Source organism: Halichoeres trimaculatus, unplaced genomic scaffold (assembly GCF_033239565.1).
Source record: "Halichoeres trimaculatus isolate MK-OKI-2021-1 unplaced genomic scaffold, fHalTri1.1 fHalTri1_scaffold_7, whole genome shotgun sequence".
Lineage (NCBI taxonomy): Eukaryota > Metazoa > Chordata > Actinopteri > Labriformes > Labridae > Halichoeres > Halichoeres trimaculatus.
This window is the reverse complement of record NW_027437185.1, coordinates 35,395,439-35,413,033: the sequence shown is the minus strand read 5'-3', so window position 1 is coordinate 35,413,033 and position 17,595 is coordinate 35,395,439. Positions and strand designations below refer to the sequence as shown.

At 42.7% G+C, this 17,595-nt stretch overlaps 2 protein-coding genes across 2 annotated transcripts; both read right to left on the bottom strand.

The window, feature by feature from the left end:
* Positions 1 to 9,046: 9,046 nt before the first annotated feature.
* Positions 9,047 to 10,835, bottom strand: LOC141793524 (E3 ubiquitin/ISG15 ligase TRIM25-like). Its single transcript, XM_074674292.1, has one exon. It carries the CDS (start codon positions 10,833 to 10,835, stop codon positions 9,165 to 9,167), a length of 1,671 nt encoding a protein of 556 aa, XP_074530393.1. The 3' UTR covers positions 9,047 to 9,164.
* A 1,807-nt stretch (positions 10,836 to 12,642) lies between these two features.
* thoc3 (THO complex 3) lies at positions 12,643 to 17,226 on the bottom strand. Its single transcript, XM_074674294.1, has 6 exons — positions 17,017 to 17,226; positions 15,685 to 15,841; positions 15,015 to 15,219; positions 13,606 to 13,767; positions 13,410 to 13,510; positions 12,643 to 13,035 (listed from the first exon to the last, which is right to left on the bottom strand). Exons 1-6 carry the CDS (start codon positions 17,194 to 17,196, stop codon positions 12,872 to 12,874), a joined length of 969 nt encoding a protein of 322 aa, XP_074530395.1. The 5' UTR covers positions 17,197 to 17,226; the 3' UTR covers positions 12,643 to 12,871.
* Positions 17,227 to 17,595: the final 369 nt, after the last annotated feature.

Sequence of the window (17,595 nt, the reverse complement as noted above, 5' to 3'; positions counted from 1 at the left end):
GTTATCGGCATAGGTACTCAACAGTACCAATTTCTGGTACTTCTTTGTGTTAATGTGATACAACGAAAATCAATTTTTTTAATAATATATATATTTTTTTATTGGACCTATTTTGTCTTCAGTATATAAACTTGTAATGCTGTGTTCATGTCGAGCACAGAAAATCTCCTACTCTCCCACTCCCTCACAGTAACAAGGATGCATTTAGGTACCAAAACATGGTACAGTTTGATTTCATGTGAATTGGAACCTGGTACTTTTGACAGAATTTGGTCAGTACCTATAAAAGTACCCAACTCAGTACCCATCCCTAGTGAGAAATCTGCGGTTCATGTTAAACACTTTATGGTGACTAATTTGTGCAAAAAGAATCACATGGGACTACAAGAAATGATGGACAGTATGTCTCAAACTTCTCGAGGACAGATTCTGACACAGCAGAAGAAGACACGTCCCTTCAGACATGTTCATGGCAGGGGAAAGTGTTAGTGTAAAACAAAGAAACCTTTAAGGGTAAAAAACAGCTTTTCTTCTCTTCTCTTCTCTTTAAAAATCAAACAGCTTTAGATCATCATTGGATGTATTTCCAAGTAGGGATGAGTACCAAATTAGGTACTTTTATAGGTACCTACTGAATTCTGTCAAAAGTACCAGGTACTGCTAAAAAAAAACAAAAAACAAACATTTTATCATCAAACAAATTATTTATTCTCACATAAACACACACAAAAGTACCAAAAATTGGTACCATTGAGTACCGATACAGATTGTCAGGTACTGGGAATCTGCACCGTATCGTTTCAAATGTGAAAGGTACCCATCCCTATTCCCATGGAAATTAAGATACTTTGGCTGGTACACCTATCGGAAACCAAAGTGTGGCTCGATTCACACGTCCACCTGAAAACGCAAAAACATATGCATTTACGTGGAAATGCTAAGGGACTGAAAATGCTGTAGTATGCATGCCGGGCCTGTAGATGGTGAGATAACTGTAATGTCTTTTAGTAGCTCTCTGCTGAAGTAGAGGTGGGCTGATCATCTGGCGTAAATTGAATGTGTCTTGCTGATTGCAGAAGTGAAGCAACAGATGCAAATTTAGTCAAAAGGTAGTCAGAAGATTCAGCAGCAGCACAAGCACAACATGGTTGTCCGCCATTGTTATTTTTGTTGTTGTTCAGTTCGTGCATGGCTACCACAATTAAAGTGTAATGCGCAAGGCGGAGCGTGACGTCAGCGCTTCCTCTGGAGACCCCTGCTTGCTGTTATTACAGCATTAGTGGCTGCAGCGTTTCAGAAAATTTCCTCTATGGAGGCCGTTTTCAAAAGTTTACGTTTAAGGTCAGCTAAAATGTGTTTCTGTGTAAACAAGAGGCTGAGACAGAACAACACCTGTGAGTTTTTATCCTAAAACTGTTGTGGTGTAAACGGTCCCTCAGAGGATAGGAGAGTCCCTGAACATTAAGGAATGAAAGGTTTATCAAGAGCTGGTTGTGCTGTCTTCCTGTGAAGGTTAACACCTCAAAGAAGTCAAAGCCATGAAGAGAAACTCTCCCCCTCTTTTCTTCTTCCTACTTTATTCCTCACCTCCTTTTCAAAAGACGGCGATGCTTCACTGACTCCCTCCCCCTGTCTTTTATCCCTCTGCTAATTCCTCCTTTATCTCCTCCTCCTCTTCTTTCCTCCAGTCCAGAGAAGCCTCTGTTCTCCTCCTGGTTTCTGCTCGTCACTATCTCCTCTTTAAGTCCTTCCTGTCTTATCCCTCCTGCTGCAGTGAAAGCAAAGGTGTTAAAGCTATGCGAGGGATTAAAGCTCAACTGAAGATCCAAACATTCATATCTCAGAAAGTTTAAGAAGTGTCATTGTTACGTCAGAGAATGTGAAGAACGGATCTGCGTCAGTCTGCACAGTTTAAAGGTAGAGTCTGCAGGATTTTCCTAAATAATGAAATGTCAACTTTCACAGGAATAATCCAGCTTAATTGTCTCCTCTGGGCCTCTACACATGTGTGTCAGTGTCTGTATCTGCCTCAATTCCTCCTCTCTGCCTGTATGATGATGTTTTGGTTGTATTGGGACTTTTCTGGGCGGAGAGTAAGCGTGGTTACATCAGCCATCACATTAGAGTGACGTGAGTTAGCTTTCTGCTAACCAGGTGTGTGTCAAATACCCGTGATGAGCTTGTGCTAACATGCTAAGTCAGGTGCACAGCTCTCGAGGATCTCCCAGGTAGAAACGTAATGCTATAGGTGGTTGCTGGGCTAGTGAGTGTGTTTAGGTAGTCATGGTTGGAGGTTGTGGGTGTGGGCTGCTGCTGGCACTGAGCAAAGGAGGAGGACAGGTCGGAAGGTTGTGTTTAAAGACAAGTAATGGAAATTCCTGCGGGCCCTACCTTTAAGTTAATGTAACAAAACATGGAAACATGACAGCAACACAATGTTGCTCCACACTTTACACAAAGTCACCAATCAGCAAGACAGGTTTGGCTCATTTTCAACTAAATGGTGGGATGGGCAGAACCAGGCCTAGAGTCAACGGGTCTGAGGTTCTCAGAGGTTGATAGAGACATCATTAGCCACGTTTACATGGACCCAAATATACCTCTTGCATTCGGTTTATTTGCTCAAACGGAAAGAATTTAACCTTTGTTTACACCTCATTTCAAAAGAAAAGTGCCAATCCGAATGGACATTTAATCGGTTTCACAGGGGTGGAATATTCCTTTCCCCAAACCGATTGAGGTATCATGTATCCACTCAAAGGGAAAGTTGTCAGGGTGCATTCTTTCAGCGCATGTTCAGATATGACGTGAGACGCAACTAGAGACATTCCTCAACTTTAAAAATGGCGGCGAGCCGTCAGCACTGGACTGTGGCGGAAAGTTTGTTTTTGATCCAAACTTTGGAAGAAATAAACATAATTTCAAGACTGGGCGGACAACAAACTTGCCATACGGAGTATTGCAACACTGTGATAAACAAACTGTCGTCCTCCAGCTTTGATAAATCTTGTGATGTTTACGTTTTTCTGCGCATGCCCCATTGACTATTCTGTTTGATTACAGCGGGGCATGTAGACCAGTGACTGGAATATTCCTTTCCATGTATGCTATTAGTTTCGGAAAAGTCATTCGGAAAGATTCCATTCGGAAAGACGAAAAACTCCTCATGTAACCGTGGCTATTGATGGTCAGGCTCCTTGCCCCGGCCATCCGAAGAAGCTAAACCATGACCATGTAGTGAAGGATCTTGCGGAACTCTGTCATTTGATGCCACATTTAGCCCCACATTCAGCATCATGTATTCCAGGATGGCCAGTGGCCGATGGCTACCCGCCACATAGTCCTTACATAATTTTTCCCCCCTTCAAATCTTCTGTTTCACACTCCAGTCCAGTAGGTGGCAGCATTGCAGTCTCAAATTGTATGCCACCTACCCATGCCCATAGGAGCAGCCAAAGAAGAAGTAGCAGCAAAGACCTACACAGTAGCAATGTTGTCGCAACATTCTTGGTACACTTAGGGACTTTTCAGAGCCCTCTAGCTTTACTATTTTTTTAACAAATGTTTTTCTGGAGTTTAGGGAAGTCTGATGTGACTCTGAAGCATGCATTGCTCTCCAGCACCCTCAACGAGCAGCAGGTGTGAGCCCCACCCCTATCCAAAAGACTTACAGGTGGACGAGTCCTTCCCAGGAGTCAAGCTTGCATGTGTTGGCTTCATCATCACTCCACTGTAGATCAACTCCCGCGCTCCCTTGTCAGCTGGAGTCACGTAACTGAAGATTTCCCGCATCTTCCTTCTTCATCATCCTTGAAGATCTTGTGACCTATCCACTCCAGGCCTTGCCCAGATGTACCTTTGGTTAGACTTCTTTGAGGGGTTTAGTTTGAGTATTTATAAGGCACTGGAAACCTTGACAGGATCTGCTGTATACAAAAAGCTTCTGCTGATTTCTTCTGCGACCTGACTGTGCACTCCTGTTTTAGGGGTCTTGAAATCCAGGATTTTGATGGACAGCTTTTGTTTGGTCGGGAGTCCGTTGTATTCTCAGTAAACTCTCTTTAAAAATGAGCACAATCAGATCTAAAGATTACAGGTGGGTCTCTTCTTTTCTCTTAGTTAATATGGATTTTAGAGAGATTTGTTGCATGATAGCTCCTTTCAGACAGATTTGGAGATCAAGAAGTGTGTGTGTGTGTGTGAGACCAAGTGCCAAAGATTCTCATTTTACCAAAACCCCAAGAATCAATGAGGAAGCCTGCGGTCAATGCAGCGCTGCAATTATCCTGAACAGCTGAAGTGGCCTTTAACAGATGCAGAGATTAATTCATTCTGACTGATGCAAATGGACACACACACACACACACACACACACACACACACACACTCACAGTCGTGTTTAAACACATGTCTGGAAGGATTAGTGTTCAAATGGAAGGATCAGTGTGCCTGAGCACACCTGAGCTCCGGCTGAGAGAGCAGAGGTCGATCTCCTGATGTTGAAGTAGATCAGGTTATTGATCAGAGGAAGCTGGATTCAGGATGGAAGCTGAAATCTGTCACGGTTTCAATTTCCTCATCTTTAAAGTGCTGAGCAGATTGAGAGGGCGTAAACAGGCTGTCAGGCGGTCGTCCTTCTTCAGCTACCCTACGTTAGAGGGGAACACTGGACAGAAAGACGTACCACGGGATGTTCGTCTCACAAAACGAAGAGTCAAGACAATTTGCACACTGAGTCAGAAAAGTTGCCCTGTTGTTCCCCCAAAATCTTCTGTCTCATCATCCATAACTTTTCAAACAACAGAGTAGCTTGAAACAGAGTCAAAGAGGACCAGAAACACACGGGGGTCATCATGGATCAGACACAAAAAAAACATAAAAACAGATGTGATGTGGTACCTTGAAACTGTTTCTGAAACAGACACTTTGGTTATGCTCCAAACAGATGCTTTTAGGGTAACTTGTTCTTTGAACAGACCTCTGATAACACATCCAAACAGATGTTCCCCAAAATGGTTGCTGAGGAAAACAAATGCATAGATTCTGAGGGGTACAATGAGACAGTTAATGTGGCATAGCATGTGGAAAACAAAAAACTACTACCATGTACCTTAAATGTGCACACACACAGCCCTCTGTAATACTTAAAAAAAGGAAATGATACTTAAAACACAGCCTGGCGGTTCCCTGCGACCTCATCCTCGACCCCCGAACCCCCGACCCATGTTCCCGGAGGTCTCCCTAGGGATAATGAAGGGGTCGAGGAAAGAGAGGACTGCAGAGAACTTCCATCTTTTCCCTGGCTCTGCCCCTGCCCCGCTCCTCTCTCCTCTCTATCAGGCTCAAAACTCCACTGAGGAAAACACAGTCGGACTCAGTGATGACCCGTGCAGGCAAGTCCAGCTGGAAACGAATATTTACAGAACTTACCTTCAAAACCTGTCTCCTCAGCGACTTTCACCCAGCCTGCTCCTTTTTTTCCGATGTCTGTAGAGTACACATGTTGTATCGTATAACTCTGGATGATGACACACCGCGCAGATTATTTTCTCCTCAACTCGAGGCGTAATTTAATTGCGTTTGACACACCGACGCTCCAAACGCACCACGCCAAATGCGTCCTACTAGTTGTCCGAGGCGTATGGGCGTCTAAACGCGTCTTTGCATTGACTTTGTATGTAATCTCGACGCAAATTCGTGTCTGTGTGGCCGTACAGTAAGTAGGTGTCTTTAGTGCCAGTTGATAATTTAGAGGAGAACTATTTTATAAATGCTTTCATTCAAAATGTGCCAAAATGCACCTAAAAGTATAAAGTAGAGGGTACCTAAACACGGCATCATTAGTCAGTGGTTAGTTGACACATCCTCAGAAGGGTACATTGACACAAACCTTCAAACAAACACAAACAGAAAGTTTAAAAGCTGCTTCTGTTTACATCAGAACAGCTACTGAAGATAATTCATACTGCAGTAAATGGATACCTCAAGCCAGACAACCTTCTCCTTGAAGGGTACCTTGAAACTGTTAAATCAAAACAGACTACAAATGTTACCAAACAGTATTCTAAGATTAAGTATTTATGATATAATCCCCTGAGAGACATAAGTCAAACCTTGAAGAAGATTGATAATGGCACATTAATACGTCCTCTGAAGGGTACATTGACTCACAAACTGAGGGGTGAGTTCAAAAAGGTGTTTAAAATGACCCTAAAATGGCCGCTGATGGTGATTCAAACTGCTACAAAGGTGTTAAAGGAGACAGCCTCTCCTTCGATGACTGAGATTTTAAGGGGGACTCAGAAACAGACACACCCTTGTGCCTGAATATGTAGAATATGTTGCAGTGAGATTTGGTGTCCTGGTTCTTGGTACGGACTAACCTTTGTCCCGCAGCTTTAAAAGCTTAATCATGTTATTGACGTGTTTTCACCACGGGCTGAAGGTAATGCTTCCCCTTTAGTCTCTGATCTTAAGAGGTACATAAAAACGCCAAACCAGCCCTGATTTGTTGGCCATTAGTTGGTGCAACAGTGAGAGGGCTCCTTGTAGAGCAGGACATTAAAAGCGAAACCTCCTGCTTACACGGTGAGACAGGCGCAGGAAGTATATCTGATTTATTACCCACAATGCTCTGAGGCAATCACAACCATGGATATTGAATGGCCTCTTCACAATGTCTGGGTACCACAAATAACAGCTGGGATCAGCTCAGGGGCCATTACATCAGACCACAGTGCTGGACTCACAGCAGGGGGTCCACTCATCGTTAACAGCATGATGAGCAAACACACAGAGCAGTTTCTGGACCAAAGACCACACCCACCTGCTGCTTTGGTCTACAGGTCTGAGGGCGTGAACAAGAAGTAGTGGATAGGGTCTGAAACAAACTGTTCATCTATTCAGCATCTTTCTGTGGGTCACCAGTGGAGATAAAACTCTTCAGATCCAGGGTTGAGGACTTGCTTTGTGACATCCCTCACGTCCTGCTGGTCTGAGCCCTGCATACAGGGAGCAGCCACCTGCCACTGGCACAGACACAGGGCCATGAGTCCAGGCTCACACTGCTGAGCATGCCTGTCATGAGGATTAAGAGTTCTGAAGGAAACTGACAGGAAGCTCCGCCCACTGCCAGGGGACGGCTGGGTGAGTTCATTTATCTGCTGAAGCTGGCGCGGCTCAATGGTTGGTATTGATTTAACAAACATCGCTCAGGTGGGGGAAAGGATGAAATAAAGACACAAAAAGACACACACACCCTCAGTGAAGTCCATTTAAAGGCACCTTTTGTTATAACTGGTTTCAATTATGTTTTTCTTCCTTCTTATTATTGCAGTCAATTTTTTTTTTTTTTTTGAACTAAGTTTTTATTAGTTCTTTTTCCAGTGAAGTACAATGCTTACATGTTAATACAATTCAACTATTTTTTGCCCTTTTTCAAGCTGTATATTGTACAAACCTCCCCAGGTGTGATATAGGATAAAAATTAAAGAAAATAACATCAGACATAATAAATAAAAAGAGATAATGTCCACTCTAGAACACAAGTTTCAGGCACAAATGCTATTCAAAAGCAAGATGACGGCATTTTCATTAACAGGATAACTTTGCATCACTAACAGGTGTTATTACTGCAGTAAAAAAGGTAGCATAGGTTTACATCTTTTGATAAAGGTGGCTTTCTGAAGCCTTACTGAATCGGATCTGCTCCATTTGATAAATATCCCACACCTTTCATATCCAAGTATCAAACAGGGGAGGTTCTGGTTTCAACCATTTGATGGTTCAACACCTTAAAGCTGCAGTGAACATAATGTTTAGTCGGCTAATTTTATGAGGTCGTCAACATCCGCAACTCAGAATCACTCTTCTCTTTCAAAAATCAACTCAAAATCCATCTTTTCAAGACAGCTTTCATGAACTGACTCCGCTGATTAAAATCACTCTTTGTCTTTTCTTTTTTCAATTTTATATATATATATATATATATATATATATATATATATATATATATATATATATATATATATATATATATATATATATATATATATATATATATATACACGTGTGTGTTATTTATTTATTTATTTATTTATTTTTTAAACCATCTGTTTTATGTGTTTCTGTTTTTTTTTTTGGTGAAGTGTCTTTGAGTACCTTTAAAAGTGCTATGTAAAGCATATTTCTTCTAATTACTATTACAATTATTATTACTGTTATTGTTGTTTTTGTTGTTATTAGCTTTATACCTCATTTTGAGCACAATATACATGACTGTTTGGGTGTACCCAAGCTATGTTGTATCTAGCAGCTGTGTTCTTCTTTATTTATATAGTTTTCCTTTTTAAAAAAAACTCTTATTCATTTAACATCTGATCCAGTCTTATAAAGGTACCATTTACAGAAGTCATGTTGTTGGAACTGGGATTATATTTTTAAGTTAGGCCCAGCCCAAATTTCAGATCAGAGGGTGAGAATTGGAGACAGGAAATGAGTTCTTGGTTCAATCCTCCATCTCTCAGCTTTATTCAGAATGACAGTGTATATACAGTGTGACAAACAGGTGTTGTAATTAAACATGTGATTTAATCAAAATAAGACTCAGTTGTGAACTAAAGATTAGCTCTGAAATTGCCACGGTGTAATCAGTTGATAGTACAGGGTGATGTGGAACAACACTTTGATCAGTGATTTCAAGGTGAACCTAAAAATCTGAGTGTAATCTGAACACAAAATATGTTCAACAATAAGTACATCCAGTATCCAGCATATTTCAGAAACACATTAACTTAATGATTTTACTATTTTCTTATACCAGGAACCTTGGAAATCTAGTTGGGTCTGTCCCAGGTACCCTTAAAGCCCCCTATCATTTCTGGGAAGACGGCCAGAGTACTAGAAAGGAAGGAAAAAGTGTGGGAGAAAGAGATAAACAAGAAACAGTGATAACCTTAAAATGCGGCTCCTGCCCACAGCGCCAAATTTCCAAACACTTTAAAACATGTTTGGATTGGCTGAGCTGTTCTAGGTGTTTTCCTAAAAGCTGGAGCTCAGAGCTATGGCAAAGAGACTTTGCCATAGTCAGATCCTAAACCTGCAGAGCACAACACCACTTTTAAATCCTCTTGTTGCTCATTTTAAGTCTAAAAGGAGCAGAGTTTTTATTTTGGGTCAATGAGCTCAGCACTGTCTCCAGAATAGTAAAATGTCAGTCCAGCATGGAGCGGCTGAGTGAATGTGGTCTGGACTCTGTGGAGGAGAGTCATGGTTTCAGAGACGCTGTAGAAAGACAGAATACCTGCCCTGTGATTTAGGTACACTCCTATTTTGGAGGACCAGGGACCTGAGACCTTAGTCTTGATATTGTTGTGGATAAATTCACAACTGTTTTCATAACAAACTAACCTCCAAGATTTGTCATTAAATCCAAATAAAGAATCACCTCCTGCTCTGCCAACATTCTTGTATGAGACTGCCACACAAACTCCTTTCCCTCTCCACTCCACCTCCCAGTAACAACGTCCACTCAGACTCTCTGTACTCAGGACCTGATAACAACCAGTAAATCTGTCTGGATGACTAGGATAAGACTGAGCCTGATCTTTCCGTATTGCTCCTCTGTTTCCATCAGATAATAACAGGTGTAAATATGCTGTGTTTGGATCCAGAGTGAGTTTTTGTGAATGTCTTAGGAAACCAGCTCTGGTCTCAGGCTCTGCTGGATCTGACAGTAAAACGTCCACTCCAGCTGCTGCCTGTGAGACATTTGTCCATGTGACTGTCAGAGCCTCCTGTAGCTGATCTCTGCCTGCTGACACAGCTGCTGTCACATCCTCAAAGTACGCCAGAGGACGGGTCTTGATGCTGGATGAGTGAGCAGATCCACTGAGTGCTGACAGTGAGGGGTAGCTGTGGAGAAACTGGTTGTGGTCCTGTGTGTGTGAGAGCGTCTGCAGCTCAGCGTCTTTCCTCTTCAGCTCAGCGATCTCCTGCTCCAGCTTCTCCTGAAGCTCTTTGACTCGACTCACTTCAGTTTGCTGCTGGGATCTGACCCGCTGCTCCACGTCAGAGCCTCGTTTCCCCAGGAGACGAATCAGCTGGCTGAAGATCTTCTGGCTGTGCTCCACGGCTCCATCAGCCGAGCCATTGATAGCCTCCACCTCCTGTTGGAGCAGCTTCACGTCTTTCTCTCTGTCCTGGATTCCCTGCTGGATGTGAAGTCGACTCTCCTCCAGCTCTCTCTGCTTCTGGCTCATTTCTGCTGCAGCTGAGACGACGTCGTGGCCTTTGTGTTGGTCCACAGAGCAGAGGTAACAGATCGACTGCTGATCAGTACGGCAGAACAGCTTCATCACCTCATCGTGACGAGAGCAGATGTTCTCCTGGAGCCTCCTGGACGGCTCCACCAGCTTGTGTCTCTCATAGGCCGGAGATTCATGATGAGGCTGGAGGTGTTTCTGACAAAAGGAGATCAAACAGACCTGACAGGACTTGATGGCTTTGAGTTTCCTCCCGCTGCAGACATCACAGGCCACATCTTCAGGTCCAGCATAAGAGGGACGATCAGGAGCAGCTTGGAGTGAGCTCTTCTTCAGTTCCTGCAGCACGATCTCCAGCATGGTGTTTCTCAGCAGGACAGGCCTCGGGGTGAAGGTCTGCCTACACTGAGGACAGCTGTAGACCCTCTTCTCATCCTCTGTATCCCAGTGGTTTTGAATGCAGCTCATACAGTAGTTGTGTCCACAGGGAAGAGCCACCGGATCCCCCAGTAGATCCAAACAGATGGAACAAGAGAAGGACTCCCGGTCCAGCTCCACTCCTTTCTGCGCCATTTCAACACTCGCTGTCCTGAACTGACTGAGTTTCTCTTTCTGAAAAGTGAAACTCCTCTGAGCTCTGATCTCAACAACATGTGTTTGAGCAGGATGAGAGGCCTGTCAGCTCAGCACATGTTGCTTAGACCCATCGTCAGAGTGTAGATCTGAAGGGGAGGGACCAAGAGTGAGTGTGCAGAGTGGAGCTGGCTGTGAGAGACCAGGGAGGAGTTATCAGCTCTTTCCAGGAAGTGGAGCAGCGCTGTGGACAAGTGACTATGTACTGTCACAAACAAGGAAGCAAAGGTTCAAACTTCAGTCACTAAGTGGGAGCTGATAGAGACCAGACACAGATCACTTTGAACTTTAAAAACAGACATGGCTGTAATTGTTCACCCTGCCATCTACAGATGTGAACTCAAGCTCTTCAGTCAAAGAAGAAGGGTCAGAGGTAGACCAAGGACTAGAGGCGGGGAGGGCTCCAAGAGGCTGGATTAAAATTCTCTGTCTCTCTCTCTATATATATGTGTATATATATATATATATATATATATATATATATATATATATATATATATATATATATATATATATATATATATATATATATATCTATCTATCTATATATATATATATATATATATATATATATATATATATATATATATATCTATATATATATATATATATATATATATATATATATATATATATATACATATATATATATATATATATATATATATATATATATATATATAATTGCCAATACAAACTGTTACTGGCCAGCCCTGCCCCTTTAACGCGGTGACAGTCTGAGCTGTGTGTGTGTGTGTGTGTGTGTGTGTGTGTGTGTGTGTGTGTGCGCGTGGGACATAGCAGAAGGAGAGATGGTCTGAGTGCATGCATGGTGTGTGTGGGGCGGGAGTACATTATTTTGGTCTTTGTTTCCTCAATAAATGTGCGGTTGTGCACAAGGTGCACCTTTTTTCCTCCTCTTTAGTCTTTTCCCTCACTTTGGCCCGGACTCCAAGACACCGGTTACCAGCAACGAGCAAAGTAAATAAATGTTTATCAGCTTTCCCATCCACGGTTCGGACAGACTTAAGTCCCGGAGTTAACAAGACGATATGCCAATTAAAACCCGAAACATACGTTCACCTGCATTTCTACAGGATTTACATCACAGGAGAAAGAGCAAAATACGAACAAAAATAACCCATTTCTCAACAACACAAGAACACAGGCCAGGCACCTCCGGTATACTCTATCAAACGTCTGCACTAACAAACTATCACGAGACCTCAAAGCAGGTGCTGTATTAACCAATATTTAAACTTAAAACTGGACCATACAGAACTGGAGGAAGACCATCTTCTCCGATGAGCCCAGTTTTCAGATTTGAGTCAGAAAGGAAAGCTCATAAACCCGTCTGCTGTTACTGGAGTCAGTGGTTTTTCAGAGTGTGTTCTTCGTTCCTTTCACCCGCCTACGCAGCTTTCTCTTATTACACGATCACACACACGCTGGTCAAAGGTACAGAGTAACTAAAGGTGTGTTTTTCTGCTCGGGCCTTTCACATGAAAACTGGTTCTGCAGCTCAGACGTCATAAAGATAAAGATCTGATTCTCCAAACAGAAACGAGCTGCTGTGTCTCTGATTCAGTCACTGATCCTTCCACGTCTAATGTCTGTATCATCAAACATCACAGGATAAGAGCCTCTCTGACCTCTGATAGATTTGATCCCCTCTCATAAAAAATTAAGATCCCACAGACACAAAAATTTAACAAAAGACATTTTAATAATAACAAACACTCCATATGTTACAGAAAGGATATGATACAGCTCAGAGAGACATGTTTAAAAACAGGGAATGGACCCAGCTGTTCGCCAGCTATAAGAAAGGAGATGTGCGCCACCTGCTGGCAGCTAAGGGGAACTGCTTTTAGCTCATTCCTATCCAAATGTCAGTCTGCAGGTTTCTGTGAGGCCTCCTGTTCCTCCCTCTGACCCTGACCGCTCCGCTCTCACAGGTGAGATCAGGTGACGTCTCAGGAGTCGTTGGGGAGACCGAACAGTTTGACGGTTCCTGCTTCCCTGTTGTTGTCGTATTTGCCCTCCTTGTCGTCGCAGGCGTAGGCGAGCAGCGGTCTCTTGGGATGCCAGGCGACGGTGAACGTCGGGGAGTCACACTGAACCTCCCACAGCTTCTCACCTGGAAATCACACATCAATAGTTTAATCCTTTGATTCATTTTCATAACTTTATCCCATTTCCTTTCACTTCTCAATCTAGACTACCGCTTAAAAGTTTCAGAATAACTTAATTTGGTGGTTTGGGCCTGTTTTGCTGGATCCAGAAGAAGAAATGACAGGAGTGTGTCCAGCTGTAATAACTGACAAATGTGTGACGCAAACAGTCTGCCCCAGAATATCACAAATTTTCCTTCACTGATTCATATTTGTCAAAAATCTGTTTAAGAAACTTCTAAATCTTCCGTCTGTCTTGGTTTAAAGACCAAAAACAGACTCAGTTTCACATCTTCCAGAGTCTTTTCTGTTTTCAGGAAAATCTCAGACTCTCACTGACCTGTTTCCACCTCGGCAATGTCGATGAAGTGATCCTCAGAGGCCGACGCCAACATCTTTCCATCGTGGCTGAAGCTCAGCGTCCTCACCGGCCAGTCCAGCCTGCGTGGGCATCAAACAGCAGAGAGTTAATATCAGGACAAACAACAGCTACAACAGACCACAGCTACAGGCTGGAGTCAGGAGGTGGGACTGACCTGGAGAAGCAGCGCACACACACCAGCTCGTCCACGTCCCACAGGGAGACCAGAGCGTCCGCACTTCCTGTGGCAAAGTATTTCCCCGTGGGGTCGAACTTGATGCAGATGCAGTTTGAGGGGTGAGCGTTGATGGACTGGATGGGCTTCAGCTCCGGGTAGCTGCAGACACACACACACACACACACACACACACACACACACACACACACACACACACACACACACACACACACACACACACACACACACACACACACACACACACACACACAAAAACATGCAGGAAAACCTGAAGACGCAGCAGAGCTTGGTCTGATTTCTGGAGTATTTCTGTCTTGTCAAAGTCAACACCAAGGCTGAAAATGAAACTGAACGAAGAAACCATCAAGAGATTTAATCTAATTAATTACAATTAATAAATCTAATTAATCACATTTTAATTTCATATCTGTTTAAGGTCCCCAAATAAAGAATCTGAATTCTAGGACATTACAAAATTGTAGTGCATGACTACTCAAATGAAAACACAAAGAAGAGAAAAGTTGTAAATCCACATTTTTTTGATTCAATCGCAAACTGAGTTTTTTGTTTTCAAACATCACAGCTGAATAACCGCGGCTCATTCTGATTGGCTGGCACAGGTTATACACTTAAAAAAAGCGACAATTATGGATTCGAAATGCCTCAAGCTTCACTTATCTGGGGATTTGCCTGCTGCGTGTGGACAAAACTTTCCTAAAAACGAATAGGGGGGGATATTTGTTTGGGAAAATGCCCGGCCACTCGCTGAGGGCACACACACACCTGAAGCTACAGGTGATGGAAGCTCGAGAGAATTTTTAAACCATCTTGGTGGTCAGTAGACATGCATGAAAAAGGATTCAGATTTAAAAACCATGAGCTCACACTTTGACCAGGTGCTCCTTTTAAACAAACACACCTGGGAATACACACACACACACTCGGTCTCATAATCTGACCGTTATGTCTGCAGACAGTCAATGCAAAGCATCGTTCAGGCTCTCAGAGACTAACCTCCCCTCTCTGATATTTTCTGACAGAAGTATTTTAACATGTGGTGACACTGCATAGTTTTAGAAACACTGAGCTCTCACACACTGACGGTTTTATCACCACCAAAGAAAACGTGAGTGAAGGACAAATACAGCTTGGATTTTCTAAAGGCTTTCAGCTTCAGGATCTTTAAGTGTTTCCAGCAGGAAAACTGAAACCCTAAAAGTGAAAGTCCTGAACACGACACTCTCAGTTTGGAGAGGATTCAGGCAGCAGCTGTCAGGTGTCTGAGCATGAGCGCTGAATGAACAGATTTTCATGAATACGCAGCAAATTGTCTGCAGAGCAGCGCTGACTCTTCTCTCTCTGTGCGGCTCGTGTCGTGCTCCTACCTCAGGATGTTGATGCAGCCGTTCCCGTTGGTGAGGAAGAACATGTCGTTGTCGTTGTTCCAGGAGATCTCGTTAACCTCGAACTTGAACTGCTCCTCCGCCCTGGAGCGGTGCGTCTTTGCGTCGATGAAGGTCACTACGTCGTCTTTGTTGCCCACAGCGATGGTCTGACCGTCTGGGCTCCAGCAGATGTTGATGTTTTCACCTTCAGAAAGAAGAAAACACTTTGAATACACTATTTCTGAAGTTAAAGACAGGCTCAGTAACTTTCTCCTCTTCCACTGAATCTCTAAATCAGTTCCAGTAAAAACTTTAATGCTGATTTTTTATGTTAATCGATGGAAACAGAGCAGCAGGGGGAAGGAGTGCGGCTCGTCCACTCCATCAGTCGTAGGAGGTGTAATTCAGGACATTTAACTGTGAAAACTCACGTCTGGACTCCTGCTGTTAAGCTTCTGGCTCTTAGTTTGCACTTTTAACAACTTCCAGAGAAGTTCTCTCACACTGACGCTATTTTTATTTCTGCTTTAACTGCTTTAACTGCATTACTCACACCTCTCAGATCAACTTCTACTACTCTATAAAACCACACGCCAACATTTGCACGAGTACCTTTCCAACTAACAGGGAATTAAATGTTCTTTTACAGCCTCGTGCAGGTCTCACTCACCTTTCGTGACGACGGTGGCGATGCATTTTGTGGTGCGGACGTCCCATATCCGAATGGTCTTGTCTCCTGAGGCGGTGACGAACAGATCAGGGTTGGTTGGATGCCAGCAGAGCTGATCCACGCTGTCGCCATGACCTCTGTAGTTATTTTCTTTAACCTGAGGAAACAGAAGGACAAGGTGAACTCCAGGGTCTCCTTCAAGTCCCCAGATCTCAGACCTGAACCCTCAAAGACCACAAACACACAAAGCATCATTAACCCTTCAGCTCCCATCTCACAAATATGACTTAATCTTTAAAGACCAAAACAACTTCATGATTTTTTTTACACGTCACTTCAGCTTCTGTTTTTTTTGAAGCACTCTGGAAGCCTCCTCCACTGTTGCAATGCAGAAAACTGTTTTTCTCCAGCAAAAAGTGACACATTTCATAGTTTTTGACCACAAAACAGGAGTAGACGGGCAGTAAACGACTCACAAGAACTCAGCAAGTGGACAGATTTTCAGAGAATAGATATTTTTAGTAGATAAATCCAGCAGAGAAGGGTTTATTTTTATGGCTGAATAATCTGTGATGATGTTGAGACTGAGATATATGAAGGTATAAACTTGTGTGAATACAGCTGAAACCCTCCCAAGCGAAAGACCAGCACACAGACCTACGAGTCTGAGACCTGGGTCATCATAAATGATCCAGAAAACAACATCCAGACAGAATCCTGCTCCAAATCTATCAGAATAATCATGATTTCGCATTTTAAGATGATAATAATCAGAGTTAATAGTTTGATAATAAACCATAGTTAGACTGTTAACATGAATTCTGTTTCTGTTAATCATCATTTAAACTTCCTCTGATTATTTTCTCTCCATATTACGTCCCATATGTTGTCTTTGGTCATAAAATCAGCTTCAAATGAACTTCTTTCATGAGCTCCACAAAGTAAAAACCGAGTTTCATCAGTTCATATGACTTATTTACAGTCAGACCTGGTTAACTGGGGCTAATACACAATAAAAACTCAGACTAGAGCCACAGAAAGCTCTAGTGTCTCAGTGTAAAGTGTAACCCCGTTAACTGGGGACTGTCAGCCCTCAGATTTAGCTGGAGGTCTCCAGTTAGCGCGGTCACTCTTTGCTCCAGAACACCGGTTGCTCTCTAACGGTCAGAAATCAGCAGAACGCGAGTCCTCGGTGTATTAACGTGTTAATAGAGAGATATTAGACATTGTTAGGTGCTTAGAATTTAAAATTAAGAGTCTAGAGAACGATAACTCGTCTATCAGGCTCTAGTCCGGGGCTAACGGAGCACTGCTCCCCGGGCCTCCTCTCACCAGTCGCTCCTTCTCCAGGACGAACACGCTGGCGGTTTTGTCGAAGGAGCCGGACGCGAGCCTCCTGCCGTCACAGCTCCACGCCACCGAGTGGACTTTCGCCGTGTGGGCCGGGAACTCTCGGCTTTTGTTGTTGTTCTTGAAGCTCTCCTGCATCTCCTGGAAGTACTGGGACCCCATCTTTGAACCTTTCCCTCGTGGGTTGGCGGCGCCTGAAACAGGAGATATGGGAGCGCTTACCGCCACCTACCGTCGGGAGGCCAGAACACACGTGACCATTCTGTAAGTTAGATCATTTTTATTTAATTTTGATGACAATGATAATAATAATAATAATAATAATAATAATAATAATAATAATAATAATAATAATAATAATAATAATAATAATAACAAAAACAATGATGATGATGATGATGATGAAAATAATAAAGTAATAATTATAATATAATATTTTTTAAAATCATTTTTCATTTATCATTTTATTATTAATTAAATATATAAATAATATCAAAAATAAATGCATTTTTATACAATTTTTGTTATTATGATTGTTGTTTTTAATATTAATTATGCTCT

Coding starts and splice junctions, on each gene's coding strand:
- LOC141793524 (XM_074674292.1), bottom strand. CDS start 10,835: ATGGCGCAGAAAGGAGTGGAGCTGGACCGGGAGTCCTTCTCTTGTTCC.
- thoc3 (XM_074674294.1), bottom strand. CDS start 17,196: ATGGGGTCCCAGTACTTCCAGGAGATGCAGGAGAGCTTCAAGAACAAC. Junction 15,842..17,016: donor TCCTGGAGAAGGAGCGACTG/GTGAGAGGAGGC, acceptor CTGTTTCCTCAG/GTTAAAGAAAATAACTACAG. Junction 13,036..13,409: donor CATTGCCGAGGTGGAAACAG/GTCAGTGAGAGT, acceptor TGTGATTTCCAG/GTGAGAAGCTGTGGGAGGTT.